The sequence below is a fragment of the Dysidea avara genome, chromosome 1, assembly GCF_963678975.1.
Source record: "Dysidea avara chromosome 1, odDysAvar1.4, whole genome shotgun sequence".
NCBI lineage: Eukaryota > Metazoa > Porifera > Demospongiae > Dictyoceratida > Dysideidae > Dysidea > Dysidea avara.
In genome coordinates this window covers 3,293,987-3,321,825 of record NC_089272.1, presented here as the reverse complement: position 1 = coordinate 3,321,825, position 27,839 = coordinate 3,293,987, and the positions used below count along the sequence as shown (strand labels likewise).

At 36.2% G+C, this 27,839-nt stretch overlaps 1 protein-coding gene and 1 long non-coding RNA gene across 2 annotated transcripts; one reads left to right on the top strand and one right to left on the bottom strand.

The window, feature by feature from the left end:
• The first annotated feature begins 423 nt into the window (after positions 1-423).
• On the top strand, positions 424-27,838 carry LOC136251522 (adhesion G-protein coupled receptor V1-like). Its single transcript, XM_066044251.1, has 22 exons — positions 424-451; positions 1,547-1,684; positions 1,748-1,954; positions 9,356-9,493; positions 9,555-9,761; positions 9,816-9,953; positions 11,495-11,701; positions 11,769-11,906; positions 11,968-12,174; positions 14,589-14,726; positions 14,788-14,994; positions 16,669-16,806; positions 16,867-17,073; positions 17,132-17,269; positions 17,332-17,538; positions 19,345-19,482; positions 19,544-19,750; positions 25,303-25,440; positions 25,502-25,708; positions 27,183-27,320; positions 27,382-27,588; positions 27,801-27,838. The coding sequence occupies exons 1-22, from the start codon at positions 424-426 to the stop codon at positions 27,836-27,838; spliced, it is 3,516 nt and encodes a 1,171-aa protein (XP_065900323.1).
• Positions 3,228-5,483, bottom strand: LOC136247570 (uncharacterized). Its single transcript, XR_010697663.1, has 3 exons — positions 5,402-5,483; positions 4,026-4,097; positions 3,228-3,515 (listed from the first exon to the last, which is right to left on the bottom strand). It is a non-coding gene; the product is annotated as an uncharacterized lncRNA (long non-coding RNA).
• Position 27,839: the final 1 nt, after the last annotated feature.

Sequence of the window (27,839 nt, the reverse complement as noted above, 5' to 3'; positions counted from 1 at the left end):
AGAGTATCTCAATCTCGCACTTGCTGCACCAAGTTGGATTTCGTGTTATAACTCCGTGGCTTTAAGTCTGATTCTTCTACACCATTGATGAGCCTTTCTAAGTTGATTACTCCATCTGTACAACGATTTTCAAAGCATTACCCCAAGCGGTTTATCTGGTAGGCGTGGCAAGCAGTCGTTTTTTATTAGCTGATCTCGATTGCATAATTGTTATACACTGTTGGTTTTTTCGGACCGATCTTCAGCTTCTTCCCATACGCGGTTTACCCTGTAGGCGTGACAACATAATTTTTTTTATTGGTGTTATTTTTCGTGAATAATCGCTCATAACTCTTTGCCTGTTTATCGTATTCCAGCCAAAGGTGGTACCGAGATGCGACTTTACATCCCCCTTCTGTGTGCCAAATTTCAAGGCAATCGGATATGGCGTTCGAGTTGTATAGCAGTTTTTGTAAGTGTACGACAAGAAAAAGAAAAATAAGAAGAAAAAAAACAAACGAAGAAACTGAGCCAATGTTTGAAGTCGCATATCTCGGGAACGCGCTAAGCGACTTCGCTCAAATTTGGAATGTGGAGTGCTGCAGTTGGAGGGCATGTCCACAGCAAAAATCGTCGTGTTTCATCAAGGAAGCACAGAGCTACGGAGGTGCGAAAATTGCGTTTTCTTTCTTCCTGTCAATATACTCACGGGGGTTACGTGCCGGCTTCTTGGGCCGCACGACACACTACCGTGTGTCTTGAACCCTTGGGCCCTTAGTAGTGCCCTTTGCTTCACTGATATGCTACAGACTCGGGTCTTTGTCTGTAGACTCCACACTGTGTCTATATAACTATTATTTATTTTTGACCATGAACAGTCTATTGCACAGCCAAACAAACAGGTAATGATACGTGAAGCTACTACTTAATTTGGCTGTCGGAGATGTAGTATAAACATTACAGACTATTTTCCATTTTTTCTTATTATAGGTAGCGCAAAACCATTGATGAGCTACAACAAAGTTATACCTTCTGCTGTCAGCTATATAAAAGAAATGGAGTATGTGCGGTGTGACACGAGTTGATTATATGTGTAGTGTACTTACTGCAGCAAGCCAATAAAAGAATGTGTTGGGCTGAAACATTTAGCAGTGAAAAATCAAGTCTGTAGCCATAACTACTATTGAGTTGTGTTTGGCTGCAGGAATCACTTAGGCAGTATGGAATATTATTAAATTAAAATAATAATATTTTGGAGCAACTTGTTAGAACATTTTAAGTCACCAATATTGTTAAGGTACTGTGAATGTATTGAAAGGCTGGTTTCTTGTCGATATTTTCTGATGAGAAAGCCCTAACCTTCATGATACAGTACTTACAGTACTACACAGTACTATGATAACATCACTGCAGCCATTTGTTGCTACTGTTTTAATTTAAATATTTTAAACTCAGGTTTATTTTAAGAGTGAACATACATATGTAGCTCACCAGCTTTCACATAGATATATACATAATATGTAGTTATATAAAATTCTTTTGCTTAACAATTCACTATACACTGTAGCTCCTACCACAAACTTTAACCAGTCAACATACAATGTTGATGAAGATGATGGACCAGCACAACTTGTACTAGTTCTCAGTAATCCATCGTCAACTGATATTACTATTAGTGTGTTTAGTACTGATGGATCTGCTACTGGTAAGGATACATTATTACCTTCAACTTTTTAACCCATTGAAGATCCCTGTTTATAATTTACAGGAGGAGGTGTTGACTACAGTTCTGGACCATACAATGTGACAATACCTGCTGGACAGATCAGTGTTCCATTTGATGTTCCAATAAATGATGATAATGTATTTGAGGAAAGTGAAGAATTTCTCCTCACAATTTATCAATCCTCATCACTCAATGGTGTGACAATTGCTAGTCCAAATGTAGCAGTTGTGAATATATCAGATCATGACTGTAAGTCAGTAATATTAAGTTACATTTGATGCTGCATACAAGTCCCTGCAGGTAATTAATTCCAGTCAACTATGTATTAAACCCCCAATAACACAGAGAAGTGCCTTCTCAACTGTTATAGTTGTTTAGTTATTTTGTTTTGATGATATTTTTCAACAGAAGGAATCAATAAACTCCCACACACAAGACCAAGTAAAAGCAATATATTTTTGCATAAACAGACATTCTTTGGAAAACAATATTATTTTAAAAATCAAGTGTGCATCCTGTGCATAGTTAAAACTACACCAAGACTCACGGTAGTGAGTCGCGCGGCCAGTAAAGCAGAAACGCGCGCCGCAGACAATAAATGACGCGACCACTACGTGAGGATTTTACAAGAATGAACGTTGTCAAATTCGGCCTTCCTGTAATCCACCCGTCACTTACGCTATCCCTCTGAAACTCTGGAGTTGAACTCATCGTGTCACTAGTAACTACCACACAAGCAGTGAAGCAAATCCATGCCGATTGTTTCGTGATCGAGGTTGCCGACATCAAAGGGGAAGTTTCATTTATTTTATTTTTATTTTTTTTTATCGCATGCGGTTAGACGCAACCGCAGGTGTATGCCTTGCGTTCCTTTGTGCATTCCAAACATTGATCGCCCTGTTATCGCTTCAGTATTCACTCAATCACCTCAAGATTCACATCATCGATTTCACCATACATGATTACCCTACAGTCGTGATTTCAGCACCAAACAAAGTTTCAGTCGTCCTCAGTCGACCTAGAGGCCAAATACAAATCCCAGATTGTTGTTTTCCGCAATACTCGCTTGGCGTGTAGGGCAATGTGTCTTTAAACTGTTCTGAAAGTTTCGTTCAGATTGAAACATTTGTTTTCGAGAATGGCTAGTTTGAAATTTGAATTTAGTCGCCCCCACGTCATTTGCTCTCTAAGAATTTTACTCGGAATTTAAAGAATGATGCAGAGCACAACTGCGGTCACTGGGTATTGATGAACTGGCGCTCTATGTAGTTAATCAGTACATATAGCCACCAAGAAGTGTGCTGCTATAGATTATAGTCCATAGATATAATCTATGGTGCTACATTCCATCCTTCATTTTGAAATTAGTTGCCCCTACATAATTCGTCCTCTAAGGGCGCGGCTTAAAGAATGACACAAGAGTACAACTGCGGTTACCAGTTGTTGACACAAGCTGTGAGTAATTAGCACATGTAGCTAGGAAGTGTGCAAAATCGCCTAATACAATTGTCACCATGCATTATTGCATTTTATAGCACCCCCACACAAAATTACACATGTAATTACAACATACAGAGGAGACACATGAATACCAAACACTTTTCACAACAATAATGTAATAATTGTACAATAATGACTGTAATATAACTGCTATGCAAATGTTTTCCAGTGGCCCGCCATGGTAGCAAGTCTCACATGACGGCATGTATATTCATCCAAACACAATGGGAGTAACGAGTAAGTATGATGACAACAAGTTGGTATGACTCCATTTGTAGAATCCAGATGAGTGGGTGTGGCTCCAGTATGTCTAAACAGTTAACAAACATTCCTGTTATAAATACGTGCTAGAGTTGCAATATAATAGTATAGTATTTAAATGCAATAATACATAGTCTCCATTGCATCACTATCAAACGACACTAAGTGGAGGATATTGTTGCATCTCTAGTATGTACACTCTATCAGTACAACCTATCTTAATGGCCACTAGTATAGAAAGACAACCACTCTTGAAAAGCCAATTCCATGAGAATTTATACACTGTTACCTGCTGAATGAGTGAAGGTGGCAATAAACAAGTTCCACCGTAATTTATACACGTGATCTGATCCTGTATATTCTGTCAGTGGATGAGATCCACTTGGCCAGGACAAAATGTGACTCAAGTGCCCTGGATGATCCATACTCAACCAACTTATGACCCAGTGGCACAATGGAACTGACTATTTATAGAGAATACAATTATATTTATTTCTAAGATGTGTGGATGTGTGGACACATTACAACACATTACATGTACATACACGACATGCCGTACTGTTTTAGCATTTCAAGTCACCACATTATACACGTACCAGTCAACAATGCTTCATAGTGCCCATCAGTAAACCTGAAAAAAAGTTACGAAAAATAAAAATTCACATAAGTACAATGAAACCTCATTAATATGGCAGGCTGTGGGACCAAAAAATTTGGCCTGAATAACAAGGTGGCCTTATTAATGAGGTCATAAGTAATGCTTAGCTATATTTGGGACCTATTAGAGGTGGCCAATATAATGAGGTGGTCTTATTAAAGAGGTGGCCACTAAGTGAGGTTTCACTGTACATATAGTTCACAATATTGTGAACAATATTAATGGTTAACAATATACACTGAAACTTGCAGGTCACTTCTTGTGGAAGATTGCTCTCTACACAAAATGACACATTCAGAGATTGTATTTAGATGGATGATACAGTAACGCATTGTGATTTCAATAATCGTGATGTGTCACTGCTAGGCAGCAACCATATACACGGCACTGCCGCATCGCACTTGCTCGCACACACAATTTTGCTAAAGATTTTACAAATTGATAATTAAGGGGTGTGGCAACTAGCTGTTTCGCTCGCAAGACTGTGTGGCAGCTGTTTCCCTTCTGTACAAGTGGCCACCAAGACAGGTCCACTGTGGATGAAAGCCAGGCATTAGATATTTGGTATTTCATGTGTTGAAGACATTCCAGGGCTTCTGATAGTCTCAAATCTCACCACAGTTTAACTCAGGCAGTGTTGTGGTCACCACTAAACTACTGGAATGCTGTGTTATGTTCATCTTATGCTTGGCTACTATATTGTAGAACTGAAATGGATACTCTGAAAAATATATCCTATGGATAATGACTTCATCACTTTCTTCATCAGGAGCTTATAAGGACCAATAGTGAAACTTTTTACACTTGAGGCTGACAGTCAACTGCCTATGTCTGAAGCAGTGCTTTTGGTGCTCTAACAGATTGGCTGCCCCCTTGCTGCCAGCACTCACTGTCTCATACGCTGTCATACACTAAATCCATCTCTATAGCCAGTTAGAACAGCATGCTTCTTACCTTTTTTTAAGGCCGCATAATGCAGCCACCTCTGTAAAAGGCAAGGTTAGAAAAGTTTGTCCCTACGGCCTGAATAATGACCAGTTTTCACTGTACTATTAGTGATTAGTGATCATGGGGGATTATTTATTAAGATACTAAGGTATACAAACGTTACAACCTCTAAATATAGCAGTAAACTTTTTACCCTGGTCCAATGTCTCGTAATAATCGTGACTTCGTGAGAGACTCTACTGTGACAAATACATGTTTATCATGATATGTGCTAATCGCCTTTTTACAATTAAGTTTTACAACACAAATACATGTATAGTTAAACTCACCAATTGCGACTAAATCCCTTCAACACGAAAAGACAAGTAATAAGACAACCTTGGAGACAACAGCTACACAAGCCTATTCTGGTGCGTCTATTTAGTAGTAATATAAATTTTAAAGGCGTTTATTTACAACAGGACATAATTACGTGCCCCTCTATTGTCTCTGTACATACTTGCCTTTTCTTTACTATTCTCATTTCATTTCACAAGATCTCTTGGCAGGGGTGTAGCTTCTTCACTTTTGAATTAGTCAATGCTTGAAGTAGATCGAGATACTCTAATAGAACAGTCACATTTCTACAAGTGCCATATTTTTATATTGTAAAGTCTGTAAGTAGCTAGTAATTTAAACTATACAATCCGATGCTAAGAAGATGTTGTAACTATGCTAAATATTGATTGCTGTGTTACAGCTGTTTTGTGACTGCTCTAATAGAGTATCTTGATCGTTTCAATGCAGTACAAGATGAAAGGCAAAGTGTTGTTAAGGGTTTACTAGTTAAAATGGGTGTTAATTGACTGCAGTTGCATGCCACTAACAGGGCCGTCCAGAGAAATTAGAGGGCCCAGGGAAAAGTGTTAAAGAGGGGCCCAGGGGCAAGGAAGGGTCTAGAACCTGACTGCTCTATTAGAGTATATCGATCTTTCTTTAAACAGGTATTCAAGTGGCCCCTTTCGGGCTGTGGTAGGGGGCAAAATACCCCAGTTACCCCCAATGTGGGCGGCCCTGGCCACTAAAATTACAGTTATACTTTAATATTCTGTCACTGTAATCTGGGGTTTCTGTCAAAACCATGGAAACTCACCTACTGTTATCAACAGTGCATTGCTTATTCTAACAAAAAGTATTGAAATCCCATCCAAAAACAGTTTATAGCTGTAAAAAAAGTGCGCGTCCAAGTAAAGCAGAGTTAACTGCGACAAAAAGTAATGATATCATAATGCGGCCATGTGCGAGGTGTGCAAGTTGTAAAATTAATATTAGCTAATCAGATAATACAATGTTATTGTTAAAGTGTTAATGAGAACTATGTGATGCTGCTAGTTTTTAAGTGTGTGAGCATCTTCATAAATGCCACATAAATTTAATTCTCAATAAAGCAATGTGTATAGATTCTCTGATAGTAATAAATAGTTTGAGTTTGGCCGCCTTTCCTGTATACAGCAATGCTACGAACAGAGGAAAGGTGGCCAAACTCAAACTATTTATTACTATCAGAGAATCTATACACATTACTTTATTGAGAATTAAATTTATGTGGCATTTATGAAGATGCTCACACACTTAAAAACTAGCAGCATCACATAGTTCTCATTAACACTTTAACAATAACATTGTATTATCTGATTAGCTAATATTAATTTTACAACTTGCACACCTCGCACATGGCCACATTATGATATCATTACTTTTTGTCGCAGTTAACTCTGCTTTACTTGGATGCGCACTTTTTTTACAGCTATAAGCTGTTTTTGGATGGGATCTATTATACAAACATTTTGCTCAGTGTAATTACTAGCCTTTTCTGCTGCAAATTTGTTACAAAATTAATGCATTTCTTGATTTTTGGGTGCAAAATTAGATTCTGAGATTCAAGAATTGTGATTCCTCAATATCAGAATCAGATATTGGCAGTCCAATGATTGATTTTTTTCCTTAACGTTTTGTTTTATCTTAAGGAGATTAAAATAGCTATAATTTTTCTTTGTTTTGCTAGTTTGCAAAAGTAGCGCGAACTTCAACATCATGAAGTTTACATGGTGCAGATAAGAGTGTACAGAGGTAATATGGTGCCACAAATCTGATAAACATTCACAGTATTATAGATTTAAATGATTCAATACTTATGTAAATAACTTAAAAATCACTCTGTGCTTAAATTTCAATCAAACCATTACATTGTAATGGCCTGAAAAGAATGGGAGTATCAGTTAATGTTGATTACTTGTCAATAACTGACCTTCAGCAAGTCCAGGGTCATACAGCACTGGTAGCTCTTCGCCTCCCACCAACTGGTGTTAGTGGTAGTGGTTTGGTAAATGTACCTGGTCCTGGTTGCCATGTTGGATTAAAAATATAGTATTTTTTCCAACCTAATATTTTTGGGTACAAATAATAGTTATACAGGCACAACGGGAAGTCTATGAAATTTATAAACCCTCAGGCCCTTAGTAGTGCACGAGTGAAGATTACTTACCTCATCCACGTCTGTTTCTGCTGTAGGCTCAGCAAAAGTAGCTGGTTTTCTTGCGATAATACTAGCGCCATGGCAACTATGCATCCTCACGTGACAAAATGATTGCGGTCATTAAATCACTGCCGATGATCAATGCATAGCAATTGGACAAACTCAGATTTTGAGCATATGTTATACTGCATCTGAAGGCATGGAATATTGGGAGTATATTAGAAAAAAACAAGGTGGAGTATATGCGATTTATTACCCACCCAAAACAGCCTAAATAGGGTCTAAGGACTTATATTTACTTTCCAGGTGTGCCGATACTTGGGAAAGGAAGGAATTTGGTGCCCAGAATTATTCTATGCTCTAAATGCCTTAAGTCACAGAAAGGAGGACCGTGAGGTACAATGGGTGACCTTTCACTCAAGTATCTGTATTCTTGTATAAGAGTCCAACCTGCAGTCTGCAGGTTACAAATGGTAGTATAAATGACAACTGATCATACATGTCAACATCTATACAAAAGAGAGATGAGTAACAAATTCTGCCCATGGCATACATGTATAAAACGTTTATGCATCAAGCTGTCCCTAGTGCATCATCATTGATGACCTGTTACAACAATCTTGGATATTTTACTAGTTCGTTGGGAGGAGGTTGATGGTTGGAGCGTGGTGCCTCAATGTGTTACTTGGCTGGTATTACCTCATGTGCAACGGCTTGATCTTGTTGTAGTCAAGATTGCATCCTTAGACTGTGGCATGGCCTTTACCATTACTGAACTATGTTTGGGATGTTGGGTGCTGTTAAGGGGGGGGGGGTGTTTTCGATCATTTCTCATGCAGAATTCCAGTGCTGTCTTCTCTTCTTGCCTACCGCTGCAGTAAAATCCTTGGACACTTCACCTCATGATCTGGTTTCTGCTGGGGCCCTCAGAGGCAGATTTGTCTGCAGTTTTTGCCATTACACTCTTTGCAGCTGCCCTCTACGATAGCAGTATGAACCTCTTGTCTTTTGACTTCAGAGGCATAACACGTGATGGTCACTCATTGCCACGTGCTACAGCGCATGCACTATTGTTCTTTTCAATGTACTGTTGTACCTATTATTGTCAATTATATTGATGATTACTTGAGGCCACTGTCATCTTCAACTTTATCTTTGTTTAAAGGTATTTAAACTGCATCTACAACAAATGCAAAATGATGGGGTTGAAATAATGGAACAGTCACAGCATGGTAATTAATATCAAAAAAAATTTCCTGATTTGAACTACAGTGTAGTGACCCTCACACCTGTCACCCATCTTTAATCACTAGCCAACTGCTCAACTGCTGTCATTTACTTTACCTTATAAATAAAAATTCTACTTTAAATCTTTTTATTAGTAATAAAAAAAGTTATTGTGTCCATACAGAAGATTTACCAATTCAAGCTATATACATTATTCTACTAGACAACATTCTACATGTGATGTATGTTCTATTTAGAGCATAAGGAAATAGTGACAATACAATTATATCTACTGTCTTGAGTGTCTTCACATGATCATCATGATAAGAAGGCATAAAAATTGGTAGCCAATAAAAATTAATAGCTGTTGGTTATATGCCACCTTTTGATTTTGCAACTTTTTATCTTTGATGTTTTAAAGGCCAAATATATACTTGACACAGTTTACTATTTTTACATACTGGATAATATAATGTGTTTATACTGCATCTTTCTGTTTACTGACTACTGTATAATACTATTAGTACACATTTCATTGTAGCACCGACTATGAAATTCACCCAGTCAACATACAATGTTGATGAAGATGATGGACCAGCACAACCTGTACTAGTTCTCAGTAACCCATCATCAACTGATATTATTATCAGTGTGTTTAGTACTGATGGATCAGCTACCGGTAAGGATACATTATTACCTTCAACTTTAACCCATTGAAGATTCCTGTTTATAATTTACAGGAGGAGGTGTTGACTACAGTTCTGGACCATACAATGTGACAATACCTGCTGGACAGATCAGTGTTCCATTTCATGTTCCAATAAATGATGATAATGTATTTGAGCAAAATGAAGACTTTCTCCTCACAATTGATAAATCCTCATCACTCAATGGTGTGATTATTGGTAGTCCAAATGTAACAGTTGTGAATATATCAGATAATGATGGTGAATTTTGTTTTGAATTGTCTGCTATGTAATGCATGTACATGTATATTACAGTACCAACTATCAACTTCACCCAGTCAACATACAGTGTTGATGAAGATGATGGACCAGCACAACCCGTACTAGTTCTCAGTAACCCATCATCAACTGATATTACTATCAGTGTGTTTAGTATTGATGGATCAGCTACCGGTAAGGATACATTATTAACCCATCATCAACTGATATTACTATCAGTGTGTTTAGTATTGATGGATCAGCTACCGGTAAGGATACATTATTACCTTCAACTTTAACCCATTAACTTATCATACAGTACAGTAATACTGTGAACCATAAAGTGACTGGTTGTGTGGTGCATAGTTTAACCTCTAGTCTTTCAACTGTAGTCAGGCAGGTACTGTGAGCAGATCAAAAATTACATTTTAGCAGATTCTGTATTGCTTGAATGTGCTTCTACACAATTGTTCTGATTTCTAAGTCTAGATTCAATGTTTTTTTTTTTGTTTGTTTTTTTTTTTTGGGGGGGGGGGGATCCTTGTTTTAAAGTGTATACCTTTTAGAGTTCCAATGAGCACCTGTTGGATAGCTTAACATGAGGTGATCAAGATACCTCAGTGAAAGCATGCACCATTTTGAGATTTCCAGTGATTACATTGCAGGCATGTAAAATTACAAAGGCGTACCATTACTTTTGGTGTCTCTTGGATACACAGGTTGATGTACAAAACACTGGATAATGTGAGTAAAAAAACTGGTTTGGGGCTTGAAACAGGCTATAGGACAAATGTAAAAATTATAACCTTAGGTGGACTAAAATGGCATCATCAATTGGATCATTGTTATATGGTACTTCCCATGTACGGCCACCCGGGCATCACCAGAGTACATACCTAAATTGTACTGTAATCTGCACTGGATTTAATTTAGCATGCTACTGTGAGACGCTGTGTAAATTTTTGAATAATCTGTCTCTAATTGGGTGGAGTACTACTGGAGAGTCAACTACTGGAGACACTAGTCATATGTGAATTACATCACTATTTTTGTAACATTGTTAATTGTGATATAAGTTGATGCCAAATGTGTGTTATTATCAGTTGGTTAGGACACTTCAACTAAATTTCTTGTTTCTCAGACCCGACTGACCCATAAAATTTGTAAATGAAATGTTTTTGTTCATTTTTGAAGATCACGTGTTTGATTGCGTGAGTTTGAGGCGTCAATGTGTTGTTGGCCATCCATATCTGGTATGCATGGAGCGAACTTGGTTAATACGAGAAGAGTTGTAAAAGCAGACTTTGGATGGACGTTCGATCATTTAGATGTACTAACCATAACTAATAGTTTGTCATCGAATGCTATCAAATACCATAGTTACACATGTTGCCATAACTTCAGTTTAAAAAAATTATTACCACCTATTATTATTTTATTTATACCTACCGACCCACTTTTCAACTAGTTTCAGTCTGAGAAACAAAAGATTTAGTTGCAGTGGCCTTATCTAAACTGTATCCCTAGTACAATACAACTCACAAGTATTCATTGTAGCTATTTAAAGAATAAGTAATGCACTAGTTTATAGACAGATAAACATGAAGTGTGGGTCAGTGTGCTAAAGGACATGATTGTGTACCATTACTGTATTAATATTTATTACCCACATATACATAGCTCTTGCTTCACTATCTTGAGGAATGGTTTCATATACACTAGTATATACTTTACAGGAGGAGGTGTTGACTACAGTTCTGCACCATACAATGTGACAATACCTGCTGGACAGATCAGTGTTCCATTTGATGTTACAATAAATGATGATATTGTGTTTGAGGAAAATGAAGAATTTCTCCTCACAATTGATCAATGCTCATCACTCAATGGTGTGATTATTGGCAGTCCAAATGTAACAGTTGTCACCATACTGGACAATGATGGTGAGTGCGATCTTGAAGAAAAGTAACCTAGAGTGTATGTATAATTTGGTGCTCAAAATGTATCTAGCCCCAATTATTAACTTCAACCAGTCAGCATACAATGTTGATGAAGATGATGGACCAGCACAACCTGTACTAGTTCTCAGTAATCCATCATCAACTGATATTACTATCAGTGTGTTTAGTACTGATGGATCAGCTACCGGTAAGGATAAATTGTTATCCTCAACTTTAACGCGTTGAAGATTCCTGTTTATAATTTACAGGAGGAGGTGTTGATTACAGTTCTGGATCATACAATGTGACAATACCTGCTGGACAGATCAGTGTTCTATTTGATGTTCCAATAAATGATGATAATCTGTTTGAAGAAAATGAAGAATTTCTCCTCACAATTGATCAATCCTCATCACTCAATGGTGTGATTATTGGTAGTCCAAATATAACAGTTGTGAATATATCAGATAATGATGGTAAGTAGAGCTTGGCGGTACTGAAATTTGAATAAATGGTATTAGTAACAGGAAAATATCATGGCATATTGGTATATAGTTAGCTTGTTATTGTAAATATATTGCATCATTTCTTGGGCCTAGTATGAAGCAGTATGCATTCCTAAAATCAAAATTATATGTTCAGTACAAGTAGGCATGTGTTGTAATGTGACAACCTCAAGTTTTTGTTTAGAACGTGCCTTGGATAATTATAAACACCAAAGGCTGGGTTAAAAGCAATCCTATATCAGTATTTGAGACCACAGCAACAGTAAATACTCGAATTTCATTGGTTAATTACAGGTATCTAAATCCTGTAGTATGTCTCAGCTGTGAAGGTGCAACAATAAACTGTGGTCTAAAGAAGTTAGACACTGAAACACAGCGTTCTACAGAATTTAGAAAACATTAGGCCCTGTAGTAGCACCATTACTTTGCTCAGGTATCACAACACAGGGCCTTTCTGGCTACCACATTCTGTAGAATCCTGTGTTTTAATGTCTAACTATTATATAAACACACATTGTTTGGAAAAAAGTTGAAAATTAAGTATAATGCACTCTGCACATAGTTTAAAATTGCATAATTATGCCAACATTCTGCTCAATGCTGTTACCAGCCCTTTTTGCCACAAAATTAATGCATTTCTTGAGTCATTAGTACAAATGTGACTGAATTTGACAAAACCCGGCTTCGACGCACAAAGCTTCGTTAGGAGATATGGCGATTTTAAGTAATCATTGTGTAATAACTTCCCAGTGCCTACAGCTGTGCAAGCACAATTTGCACCAAGTATGCATCTATTTACTAGCTATCACTGAGTGGGTGTATACATTTCTGAAACCCAAAATTAGCCCTGTTTTGGGAAGCTTTTAAAATGAAGCAAGAAGACAATTGGAATCCAGAGGCCACGTTTGGGCTCTCCATGGCCCTCCATGGCCCTTAAATCACTCCAAATTGACTGAGAACACTATTGGCCCAGCTCACTACACACCATTATCACAAAGCCATGGCCATTCAATGGCACCAATCTCCCACTCGTGGCTTTGACAGGGTCGGAAGAAAGCTGCCACAGAAACCAGACTTGCCAGTCCTGAAGGAAGTACAGTGTGGAATATGATAGTGTATTAGGCCAGCAATCTATTTCTGGTAAAAACGTAAGTTTGATTTTGTGTGTGTGGAAACCTTGTTATGTGAAATCTGGTCACAAATAATGATTCTGTGATTCAAGGATTGCAACTGCTCAGTATCAGATATTGGCTGCCCAAGTGTTCCTCAATATTACTCTTCTTAAGGAGATTATAATAGCCAACATATCTCTTCTTTTGCTCATTTTGCAAAGATTGTCATAAAGTGCAAACTTTTAACTTTAACACCTTGAAGCAGATAAAGACTGTACAGAGGTAATTTCACATAATAAGATGCTACAAATCTGACAGTATTTAGAATCACCATTATAGGGTAAGCCATGCACTTATGGAAATAACTTGAAAACCACTCCGTGCTTAAGTTTCAACCAAAACATTGCATTGCAATGGCTTGAAAGAAATTGGAGTAGCAGCTACAACAAATATAAAATGATGAGGTTGAAATACTTTATTGGAATAGTCACAACATAGCAAAACTATCCTGATTTTGAACCTGCTACCCCACATCTGTCACCTAAATCTTTAATCAGTGGGCCACTGCTGTCATTTACTTTACCACATTCTACTTTACATATGTGACCCGGTCTGCGAAAAGGGCTCTTATAGCCTTTCCAATTGCATATATATGGTAACCCATAACTTGACTGGTGAATATGGTACAAGCCTACAATTTGGTCACTCAACAACCCTAACCTGGCAGTAGCTGTGGGTGTAATTACATGGTGATAGCTTTAGTAGATTAGGAGTTATGATTAGCCAAACATGGATAATTGGAAAGGCTATAAGAGCCCTTTTCGCAGACCGGGTCACATATGTTAATAGTAATGTACTTTATAGGTATACCTGTAGGTTGTTCTACTAAACAACATTCTACATGTGTTGTATTGGAATTCTATGCTCTATTTAGAGCATTGCAGAATTGCAGTTAACAAATAGTCAAATACAATTATAACTACTGTCTTGAGTATCTCCATATGATCATCGTTGTGCCCATAGATAAGAAGAAATAATACGTGGCAGCCAATAATGGCTACCACTTTTGATTTTGCAACTTTTCAACTCAGGTGTTTCAAGTCAGCCTGGTCCTACAGACCTTCAGCACTTGTGCTGTAAAGCTTTAATAAATAATTTTTTTTAAAGTCTAAATATTATTTCCAACTTACAGTATTTTTGCATACTAGATTATAGTGTGTTTTTCTGTTTACTGACTACTGAATAGTACTATTAATACACAATTCACTACAGCTCCTACCACAAACTTTAACCAGTCAACATACAATGTTGATGAAGATGATGGACCAGCACAACCTGTACTAGTTCTCAGTAACCCATCATCAACTGATATTACTATCAGTGTGTTTAGTACTGATGGATCAGCTACTGGTAAGGATACATTATTACCTTCAACTTTAACCCATTGAAGATTCCTGTTTATAATTTACAGGAGGAGGTGTTGACTACAGTTCTGGACCATACAATGTAACAATACCTGCTGGACAGATCAGTGTTCCATTTGATGTTCCAATAAATGATGATAATGTATTTGAGGAAAATGAAGAATTTCTCCTCACAATTGACCAATCCTCATCACTCAATGGTGTGACAATTGCTAGTCCAAATGTAGCAGTTGTGAATATATCAGATAATGATGGTAAGTCAGTATATTATGTAGCAAATGATGCTGCATATGACACCCCAGCAGTTATTAAAGGAATTAGTCAGCCATGTATTACACCACAAATAACTCACAGAAGTATTGTCTCAACTGTTTTATAGTTGTATTGGTATATTAAGATTATTAAGTAAAAATTGAAGTAGGGATCCAAGCAATAAAAGTGAAACAAGAGATGAATGATTGTATTACAGCATAGCTTGGTGGGAAAATCCCTACATTGGCATCTTATAACAATTATTTTGTTAAATGCCAAAGCAGAGATTTTCCCACCAAGCTATGCTGTAATGCCATAATTCATCTTTTGTTCACTATTTTCTATCACTTAGATCTCTACTCCATTTTAAAATTAGTTTGTTTGGGTTTTTTTATAGCATCCAGCTACACATACGTGACTGTTCTATTAGGGTGACTGCTGTATTAGAGTATCTCAAGTCAGTTTTTCACCTATGAGTGGCATATCACTACCATAATTCACTTTACTTTTGTGATAAATTTTTCATGTGAAACTAATTTTGTACGATTTACGTGTATGACTGCTCTATTCGAATAGTTTGATGTTAAGGAGATTAAGGTTTTCACTTCGCAAAAATATTGATAAAGTTCAAACTTATAACTTCAACACCATGAAGTTTGCATGGTATAGGTAATTTCACTGATATAACTACAAATCTGATAAACATTCACAATATTAAAGATTTAAAAGATTCAATCTTTCTTCACAATTATGGTGTAAACCACTAAATGACATTTTGTGCTTAACTCTGAATCAAAACATTACATTACAATGGCTTGAAAGAAATTGGAGTAATAGCTACAACAAATGTAAAATGATGGGGTTGAAATACTTTAATGGATTAGTCACAACATGGTAAAATTAATATTTTAAAAATATTTTGAACCAGTGTCACCCAAATCTTTAATCATTGGACCACTGCTCGACTGCTGTCATTTACTTTACGTTATGTATGAATTTTATAGGTCTACCAATTCAAACTATATTTTTCTACTAACTAGGCCTCAGGGAATTATGCTCCAAATTTTCATCATTATTCTATTCCAAATCTCTCCAAAAATTATCATTATGCTTTTATTATTCCCAAAATAAACTCATTGTTCTCACAGTTTTTATAAAAATTATTCACCTTTTGCAATTTATAATGTTTAGAAAGATATTGGAGTAGTAGTCATCCTGTTCTATTAGATTTTAGCTGGCAAGATGCTTAGTTACAATTGTAATAGAGTAAAGATTATTCTGCTGACTGTTCTATTAAAGTAGTTGACTGCTCTATTGGAGTATCTTGATATCAACCTACATAAAATTGTATATTATGTGAATTATGCTCTTAAATCACTTCAAAATGCCAGAATAATTCCCAATTCTTTTGATCCATCATTATGCTCAAAATTATGCTGGCATAATTCCCTGAGGCCTACTACTAACATGTGTCGTATTGTCATTCCATACTCTATTTGAGCATTACAGAAATATTAACAAGTAGTCAAAATTATAATTATAGCTACTGTCTTGAGTGTCTTCATATGATCATCACTGTGCCTGTAGATAAAAAGTGGCAGCCAATAAATGACTCTTGGTTACTACCAATGATTTTGTTTACTGACTGACAACTTAATGGTATAATTACATTATAGCACCCACTGTGAAATTCAACCAGTCAACATACAATGTTGATGAAGATGATGGACCAGTACAACCTGTACTACTTCTCAGTAACCCATCATCAACTGATATTACTATCAGTGTGTTTAGTACTGATGGATCAGCTACTGGTAAGGATACATTATTACCTTCCACTTTAACCCATGTTGATATCTGTTTATAATTTACAGGAGGAGGTGTTGACTACAGTTCTGGACCATACAATGTGACAATACCTGCCGGACAGATCAGTGTTCCATTTGATGTTCCAATAAATGATGATAATGTGTTTGAGGAAAATGAAGAATTTCTCCTCACGATTGATCAATCCTCATCACTCAATGGTGTGATTATTGGTAGTCTAAATGAAACAGTTGTGAATATATCAGATAATGATGGTGAGTGATCTTAAAGGATAGTAACCTAGAGTGTATGCATTGTTCAAAATGCATCTAGCCCCAACTGTTAATTTCAACCAGTTAGTATACAATGTTGATGAAGATGATGGACCAGCACAACCTGTACTAGTTTTCAGTAACCCATCATCAACTGATATTACTATCAGTGTGTTTAGTACTTATAGATCAGCTACTGGTAAGGATACATTATTACCTTTCAACTCTAATGCATTAAAGATTCCTGTTTGTAATTTACAGGAGGAAGTGTTGACTACAGTTCTGGACCATACAATGTGACAATACCTGCTGGACAGATCAGTGTTCCATTTCATGTTCCAATAAATGATGATAATGTGTTTGAGAAGAATGAAGAATTTCTCCTCACAATTGATCAATCCTCATCACTCAATGGTGTGATTATTGGTAGTCCAAATGTAACAGTTGTGAATATATCAGATAATGATAGTAAGCCAGTAACATTAGAATACAAATTCTGTTCTGTGATTTTGCCAACTGTGTACTTATACATGTAATACTATAATTATAATGAAAGAATTGACACCTTGCATTGTCAAAATGTTGTGTAACAGTGAAGAAATTAAACCCATATGCATAGGCTTATCCATTGTTGAGTTATGCTTCGGCTGGAGGCATCAGTTGGTTATTTAGTTGCTCAGTCAGTCAGCATAAAATTTTGTTAACTAGAAAGTTTTTTAAATTCTATAGAAACTTTTTGGAAGGGTTTGGGATTGGTCTGAACTCTGAAGATATTTTTGGGTTTGGCTTGCGTAACTGATGCTGCCAGGCTGTCATAAAGGAAAATTGAGGCTGGATTTTGAGTGATATGTTTGGCTGGAAAAGCCGAGTCCTTCATAATCCTTAATATACAGTTCTACCATACATGTACTGTATGATAATGTACTACACTATGTACGTATGACTTGCCAACTCAATTACTGCAGCAGTAAATTCAATCTAATCCACAACAGCCCAGCTGTGAGAATGGGTGTGGCCTTACACAAATAGGCTAGTATAAAAATATGTTATATCAAAGGTGGTGGGCAAGAAATGGTTGCAGTGATATTATACTGTTGCTTAATTACATTACAAATTAAGTGACCGTATATTGCAGCCATTTCTTGGCCTCCACCTTCACATTTTTTCATACCTTTTCATACTAGCCTATTTTTGAAAGGCCACACCCCTTTTCACAGTTGGGCTGTTGTGGATTATATATCATTTCTTTTTGTACTTGTATAGCTATGCTGGCTTCTGTCTATCTTTTTTCCTACAAGTAAACAGAAGAACTAGTAAGATATTAAAAGACATTTTGCATTATAATTATCATTAGCTAGTTTCTGAACATTACATGTATAAAGGGACCTCAAAACATACTTGGTACATGCATGTATGGTTAGTTTTCACGTTATAACTCATTGGTAATTAAATAGATTTTCATTAAATTACTAAACGTTTGTTTCTTGATTGTTACATGACACGTGCAAGAAAATTCAGCTAGTTTCTGAAAGGCACCTGTCAGGCTGAGGCAATGTTTAGCAGTGAAAGCCAGTAGCCTAACTCGTTACCAAGCTACACTTATGTGAAGGCATTAGTACATTAGTCCATTAGTACATTAGGCATTAGGCATTAGGCATTAGGCATTAGGCATTAGGCATTAGGCATTAGGCATTAGGCATTAGTACATTAGTCCATTAGTACATTAGTACATTACATTAGGCATTAGTACATTAGTACATTAGTTCTTGATTTTTACTACTGTGTAATGGGTTGAACATAGCTGAAAATAAAGAGTAATGGATACTTCACTTTTCAGATGATATAGCTGGGGCGCGCAGCACCATTTCAAATGCGGTATGCGCGGGTTCACCAATCATGATAATATTGTTTACAAAAGTTAACAAACAAAAACTTTGGAATTTTCAACTAGAGTAGGGACCATAGCACATCGATAAAAAGCACTGAAACAAGCTGGAGTAGTGCACGATATTAAATCATAGTAAAGCAATAAGAGATGTTATATCCCTACTGTACATTTCCATTATGGTATCTTGGAGCACAGTAGGGATATAACACTTCTTATGGTTTTACTAAGATTTAATGTTGTGCACTACTCCAGCCTGTTTCAGTACTTTTTATTGATGTACTATGGCCCCTACTCTACTTGAAAATTCCAATTTTTTTTGAAATACTTGTAATAATGTACTGATCATATTTATTAGTGCAAGCGCTATGTTATTGCATTCATTAAAGCACCAACTATCAACTTCAATCAGTCAACATACAATGTTGATGAAGATGATGGACCAGCACAACCTGTACTAGTTCTCAGTAACCCATCATCAACTGATATTACTATCAGTGTGTTTAGTACTGATGGATCAGCTACTGGTAAGGATACATTATTACCTTCAACTTTAACCCATTGAAGATTCCTGTTTATAATTTACAGGAGGAGGTGTTGACTACAGTTCTGGACCATACAATGTGACAATACCTGCTGGACAGATCAGTGTTCCATTTGATGTTCCAATAAATGATGATAATGTGTTTGAGGAGAATGAAGAATTTCTCCTCACGATTGATCAATCCTCATCACTCAATGGTGTGATTATTGGTAGTTCAAATGTAGCAGTTGTGACTGTATCAGATAATGATGGTAAGTTAGTAACATTGTGTATTATTATGCAGCAATTGATGCTGCATACTGACAAGACACCCCACCAGTTAACTAATCATACAGTACAGTATATTAGGGATCATGGAGATTTGAGGTTTTCTGGCCAAGAAAATAAAAAACCAGCTTCATTGTATCATCCTGGCACCTTGGCATGCAGTATTGGTTAGGCATAACCAAGCCCAAAAGTGCCTTCAGTACAATCCTAAGAGCTTCCATAAAAATTTAATAAAAATTATTTAATGGAATTTTACTAAATAATTGCCTGCCTGCCTGCCTGCCTGCCTGCCTGCCCGCCTGCCCGCCCGCCTGCCCGCCCACCTGCCCATTCGCCTGCCTGCCTGACGCCTTCAGGCAAGCATGGTTTGATAATGGCTAATATAAGGTTATGAGCTTGATTTTTTCACTGTTCGACATCGCTTCATTCGGAAATGTGCCTTTTGGCATACTGCAGTATGTACAGTGCACACATCATGGACTTACCTTTGTCCTCCTTTGTGTCCTATTTCTTTTTCCTGACATCCCAAGATGTTGATTCACAGTAACATGATTCTAACACTTTTCTTCAATTGTAACACTATGTAACGGGATGAACATAGCTGAAAGTAAAGCATAATGGCCACTGCAATTTTGAGGCAGTAATTGATAGTTGTAGTGCACAAATCATCAGATTTTGTGGTGACTGGATTGATTGCAGAGGCGCTTCTTCTATTGCTTTCATTTGTAGTACTGTGTAATGGGCTGAGCATAGCTGAAAGCAAAGCATAATGGCCACTGTACTTTCAAGCAATATTTGATAGCTAGAGCACGCGTTCAGACAAAAAAACAAAAAAAATGATTCTGGGGATCTTCTTTCTTTTGATGCAGTATGCATGGGTTCAACAGTCATAATTATGTTACAAAAAAGTAAACAAACAAATTTAGGAAAAATTAGAAATTTTAAGTTTGATTAGGGATCATAGAAAAAAGTAGGGAAACAAGGGAGATTGCCTACACCTGCAGATATACTAGTGAACATTTAATCCCTAACTCAGTCTGACACTTGCCTAGACTGCAAGCTGTCTTTGGATCAAGTCACCACCTGGCCTGGGATTTTTTTCTGGTTCCAGCGTAGTTTTCAGTTACAGGTTTCTGACTCTCTGCTTCACAGGCTTACTGTTAGCCTTCTTGCAGGTCCCTAGAGGTATAGTTGTCTAATGATCAAAAATAATAATCTTGGTCTTGAATCCATAGGTCTTGGGTGTAGAGTGATTAGAAATTTAAATGTTCAGTAGTACGTATATCTGCAGGCATAGGCGACCTCCTTTGTTTCCCTACTTTTTTCTATGATCCCTAATCAAACCTAAAATTCCTAATTTTTCTTTAAACTTTTTCTAAAAGAAAATAGTCAACCATGTATTAAACTACAAATAGCACTTAGAAATGTCTTCTCAACTGTTTTATAGTTGAATAGCTGTTGTTTTTTTATGATGATATGTTTCTACAGAAGGCCTCCTCAATACTATCCCCTACACACATACACACACAGACCACATATGTATCTTTGCATAAACACACATTCTTTGGAAAACAATTTAAGGAACCAAGTGTGCATTCTGTGCATAGTTAAAAAATGCATCTATTATGCCAACAATTTGCTCAGTACTATTACCAGCCTTTTCCGTTGTCACTTCGTGACTCTTTAGTGCAAAATCATATTGATTGTAAGATTCAAGGATTGTGATTACTTAGTATCAGATATTGGCTGCCCAAGTATTGATTTTTTCCTAGATTTTTTCTTCTTAAGCAAATTAGCCAAAATCAATTGTTTTCTTCTTTTATTCACTTTGCAAAAATAGCAATAAAGTTCAAACTTTTATATTCAACCCCTTGAAGTTTGCATGGTGTGGATAAAGAGTGTACGGAGATAATTTCACATAGCAAGATGCCACAAATCTGATAAACACTCACAGTATTGTGAATTTAAATGAGTAAATCTTTCTTCACAACTATAAGATAAGCCACTTATGTGAACTTGAAAATCCCTCTGGATAACTTGAAAATCCCTCTGTGCTTGACTTTCAATCAAAACATTGCATTGTAATGGCCTGAAAGAAATTGGAGTAACAGCTACAACAAATATAAAATGGTGGGGTTGAAATAATGGAACAGTCACACATATCCTGATTTTGAACCTGTGACCCCCACACCTGTCACCCAAATCTTTCAACACTGGACCACTACTGTAAGTTACTTTATCTCATAAACAAAAGTTCTACTTTTAATATTTTTAATAGTAATGTAATTTTATAGGTCTGCCTGTAAATTGTTCTACTAGACAATATTCTACATGTGTTATATTGGAATTCTATGCTCTATTTAGAGCATTACATAAATATTAATAAATAGTCAAATACAAATATAACTACTGTCTTGAGTATCTCCATATGATCATCATTGTGCCAACAGATAAGAAAAAACACTAGGTGGCAGCCAATAATGGCTATCACTTTTGATTTTTCAGCTTTTAAAATCAGGTGTTTTAAGTCAGAATACCTTTCCCAGCTTACACTATTAAATTTTTGCATACTGGATGATATAATCCACACAAAAACAGCCACGCTGTATAAAAAGGGTGTGGCCTTTAAAGGTCTGGGTGAGAAACGTTTTGAAATCAAAGTAGTGGCCTTGAAATGGCTGCAATGATTATGATGATGATAAATTTTATTAATACAGCTATTATTAAAATTTAGTATCATACACGTCATTGCAGCCATTGCATGGACACCACCTTTGATTTCATAACTTTTTTACCCAGACTTTTTTAAAGGCAGCACCCTGTTTTATACAGCTTGGCTGTTTTTGTGTGGATTTCACTTCTTTTTGTAGTTTATATATATATATATATATATATATACTTAAATTCAACCATAATTAGCTTTGAAGTTTAATTTGTGGCTGGATTTTGGAAAAACAATCCAAATCGCACATTAGAAGTTTCAAGATAAACAGTTTTAAAGAATTCAAGCCAGCGTAACTCTCCAAGGATAGTAAGCATGCATATGAAATTTACACTAAAGATGCATCAATCTATTACCTTTCAGACCACTTTCAGTACTTGTAGCTGCTCTAGAGTTTCCCACCAAATAAGATAGAAAATCTGAGCAGTTAAATGAGCAAATTAGTATCACGAGTGCTCACAAAGGGGTGAAGGGTGGGGGTGGTGGAGTGGGCAAGGGTTAGACCTCAAAATGGAGGCAGACCATGACTGGACTCCAGAGACGAGATTACAGGACTGTGCTGACTTCTTAGTGGCTGATATGTAGCAAAATCCGCAGAAAAATGTCTGGCCAACATTATCAGCCTGTCCACAGTATACCACTGATTCTTGCCAAGCTTAGTCTTTCACAAGGCCTGAAACACCATTCAAGCTCTACACACCACCCAGAAAAGACATCAGTTGAAACCAGCCTCAAGTAGTTTGAGTGGTACTGAGTGTCAAAACTATTAGTATGACAGTGTAGCTATCCACTGGAGGTGTTAGTTTGATTTTTCCTGATGTGAAATTTGGATCGGTTTGAAAAATCTGGTTACATTTGTTTTTACACAAATCATTGTTCTTCTTATATACAGATGCAATGAAGATGATGTGATAATAAATAATAAAAACATGTAGTGCCTATATTTATTTGCAATAGCATTTTATAACAAAGTAAATTCCTTACAAGTTAATTAGGTATAGTAATTGTCAATTAAGATTTGCAGTGACTGTTCTATTAGAGTATCTCAATTTTTTCATGCAAAATGTGATAAGTTGCAGTTGCTCAATTTTATAAAGCAAATCCTGCACCTTCTGTGCTAGAATACAATTTGCAGCCTGTTGTCAAACGTTTTATTAGCATAGCACTTATTATGATGATTATGATGATGATTATGATATGACAAATTAAATAAAACACATTAAAGCATACACACAATGAAACAACAGTAAATATGACAATTAAACAAATGATGATTATGATGACGATGATTGGCACGAGTATGTCTTAATAATAATGTACTACACCACTGCGATCTGTACCAAAATGATCTTCGACTAGTTTAATTCAATGGAATACTAGAGAAGTTGTAATAGTACAGTATTACAGAGTTTATTTAAATTACGTTTGTAATGCTCTAATAGAGCACACATTTTTTGATGATTTCTAATGGAACACACGTAGAATGTTCTAGAACAATCTTCCATCGGTAGCTAGCTAGATCTACAAATTTATTAACTGTTTTTCACTATTGAGTAGATTTTAGCTAGAATTTTCATTTATATAGTAGAAATTAAGTGAGGTGATCAGCCATGATAGCAACGACTCAGTAGTTAAGGATTTGGGTGTTTAGTGTGGAGGTCCCTGGTTCGAATGCTGGTTAGTAACTTTCTTGACATTGTTCATACACCTTTTTTTCCCTGCAGTGACTGTTCTATTAGAGTATTTGACCCCACCATTTACACTTGTTTGGTTATTGCATTGTAACTCTATAGCTGTCAATGTGATTTCTAAGCTATGATGGTTAACCTATACACATACCAATTTTAAAGTTATTCCCATAAGCAGTTTACCCTGTAGGTGTGACAACTTTAGGCGCAAATAATCGTCCATAGCTCTACTACTATTAATCAGATTTGCACTAAACTTGGTGCATAATTGTGCCACAAAACGTTCTTAAGCTCAAAACAGTCGAGCTATGCATTTGCATTTTATAATGGTTTTTGTAAAGTGTGCGAAAAAAAGAATCTAAGCCCCCAAGGCCCCTTAACGAAGAAAAAAAAGTGAAGGCATTAAGCCAAATTTTGAAAGCTTATATTTCTTGACTGCATTAGGAAAATTTGGTATATGGGGTGCTGAAGGTGGAGGGAATATGCATGAATAAAAATGATTCCAATTCAAGAAGAGAGCACAGAACTACTTATGCATGAAAACTGTATTTAGTTTCTTCCTGTAAATGTCGAGTGCTGGCTTTCTTAGCCGCACATAGGGACCCGCCGATTATGCTGGCATAATTTTGAGCATAATAGGTACATAAAAGCATTGAGCATAATGCCAGTATAATAGGTTAAATATTTGTACGATAGTATCAATTCTTGCTGGAAAAATGACAATTGCAAATAAGATCGATATACTCTAATAGAGCAGTCAGTAACTCTAATAGGACAATCATCTAACTGACTGTTTTATTAGAGTATATCGATCTTTTCTCTTATATGCAGCAGAATTTATTATTTATGCTCCAGCCATTCCTTTTTTTTCTATAACGTGTTAAACTAGTAGCAAAGCATATGAACTAAGGCATGAACATTGAGCATAATCGAGCATAATAGGTAAATATTGAGCATTAATTTAAGCATAATAGGTGAATTTTTGAGCAGTGCAGCATAGCATAATAGGTAAAATTATGAGCATAATCGGCGGGTCCCTAGCCGCACAACACACTACCATGTGTCTTGATGTGTTTTTCTGTTTACTGACTACTAAATAGTTCTATTAGCACACATTTCATTATAGCACCAACTATAAAATTCAACCAGTCAACATACAATGTTGATGAAGATGATGGACCAGCACAACCTGTACTAGTTCTCAGTAACCCATCATCAACTGATATTACTATCAGTGTGTTTAGTACTGATGGATCAGCTACTGGTAAGGATATATTATTACCTTCAACTTTAACCCATTGAAGATTCTTGTTTATAATTTACAGGAGGAGGTGTTGACTACAGTTCTGGACCATACAATGTGACAATACCTGCTGGACAAATCGGTGTTCCATTTGATGTTCCAATAAATGATGATAATGTATTTGAGGAAAATAAAGAATTTCTCCTCACAATTGATCAATCCTCATCACTCAATGGTGTGATTATTGGTAGTCAAAATGTAACAGTTGTGAATATATCAGATAACGATGGTAAGCTAGTAACATTATGTTATATTATTATCCAGAAATTGATGTTATATACAAGACACTCCTGCAGTTAACTAATTCTAAAAGGAATTAGTCAGCCATGTATTAAACCACAAATAACACACAGAAGTATCTCCTCAACTGGTTTATAGTTGTATTGGTATATTAAGATTATTTGAAGTAGGATCCAAGAAATAAAGTGAAACAAAAGATGATTGATGGTATTACAGCACAGGTCGGTGGGAAAATCCCTACATTGGCAATTATTTTGTTAAATGCCAAAGCAGAGATTTTACCACTGACCTATGTTGTAATACCATCAGTCATCTCTTGTTTCACTACTTTCTATTGCTTTAATCCCTACTTTATTTTAATTATTACTTTGTTTAGTTTTTTGTTATAGCATCCAGAGTGACTGTTCTATTAGGGTGACTGTTGTATTAGAGTATCTCGAGTCAACCTTTCACCTATGAGTGGACATATCACTACCGTAATTCACTTTATTTTCATGACAAAATTTTCATGTCAAAATAATTTTGTATGATTAACGTGTATGACTGCTTTATTAGAGAAGTTTGATCTTATGTAAAAAATTTCATGTAAGAAAATAAATTTTATACAAGTTTTGAAAACAAAAGGTATTCTACAATGAAAACAAAGTAAATTTTTGCATTTCATATTTTCACTGTGCTAGCATTATGAATGCAGCTAGATCAATAATAAAGTGGTATGGTTATCATGATTGAGTAAATGGATTGGTAAAAATTGTGTTCTCTGTGCTTGATCATTATTAATCAAAACAGATCATTAATGTGAAACTATCATGAGTGTTACAGGTATCTACCCTGTGTAAGCACTTTAAACAAGTTTGTGGCGTGTAATTATACTCCTCAAGGAGAGTATTGATAGGAGGTTTCATTCCATGAAGAAGACGATGATCAGCCTGATTGAAAATAAAAGGAACGACAAGGTGCAGAGGGCACACACTTATTGGAACCTTAAAAAGCACATAAGTGTGTTATTTAGGTGTACAATGGTGGCGGTGCACTGCTTCATTTGGCCTCCAATGTCAACAGTCTTGCAAGCAGACAAAAATTGTGTGTGTTTTAAATCTTTACCTGGCTGTGTTTTGTTTTTTATGCTGCATTTGATGTTAGATGGACTAATACAGTATTATTCTGTAAAGGTGATTTTCATGTTTCTAGAATCTAGATGACTTTTAAAAGGGAGGCATTGCAGGCTGCACATGTCAGTTATGGGGGAATCCCTACTTAAAATGTACTACCATACTGTTCTACAGAAGGCTTCAACACTACCACACACACGCACACACACACACACACACACTACACACACAGACACACACAAAACCAAGTACATACAGTATATCTTTGCATATAAGAGAGGTTCCACTGTATACTGGATCTTTCTGTTTACTGACTACTGAAAAGTACTATTAGTACACAATTCATTATAGCACCGACTATGAAATTCAACCAGTCAACATACAATGTTGATGAAGATGATGCACCAGCACAACTTGTACTAATTCTCAGTAACCCATCATCAACTGATATTACTATCAGTGTGTTTAGTACTGATAGGTCAGCTACTGGTAAGGATACATTGTTATCCTCAACTTTAACGTATTGAAGATTCCTGTTTATAATTTACAGGAGGAGGTGTTGACTACAGTTCTGGACCATACAATGTGACAATACGTGCTGGACAGATCAGTGCTCCATTTGATGTTCCGATAAATGATGATAATGTGTTTGAGAAAAATAAAGAATTTCTCCTCACAATTGATCAATCCTCATCACTCAATGGTGTGATTATTGGTAGTCCAAATATAACAGTTGTGACTATATCAGATAATGATGGTAAGTAGAGCTCTGCGGTATTGAAATTTGAATACACGGTATTAGTAACAGGCTAATATCGCGGTATATTGGTATATAGTTAGCTTGTTATTGTAACTATTGCTTCATTCTTGGGCCTAGTATGAAGTAGTATGCATCCCTAAAACCAAAAATATATAGTTCATTAAAAGTAGGCATGTGTTGTAATGTGACAACCTCAAGTTTTTGTTTAGAGCGTGTCTGCTACACCATCAACAAATTGGATAATTAAA

Bases quoted from the DNA above. Each gene is read 5' to 3' on its own strand.
- LOC136251522 (XM_066044251.1), top strand. From the start codon at position 424: ATGGCGTTCGAGTTGTATAGCAGTTTTT. The intron at 1,685-1,747 runs GTAAGGATACAT...TATAATTTACAG, and splicing joins TACTGATGGATCTGCTACTG to GAGGAGGTGTTGACTACAGT. The intron at 11,907-11,967 runs GTAAGGATAAAT...TATAATTTACAG, and splicing joins TACTGATGGATCAGCTACCG to GAGGAGGTGTTGATTACAGT.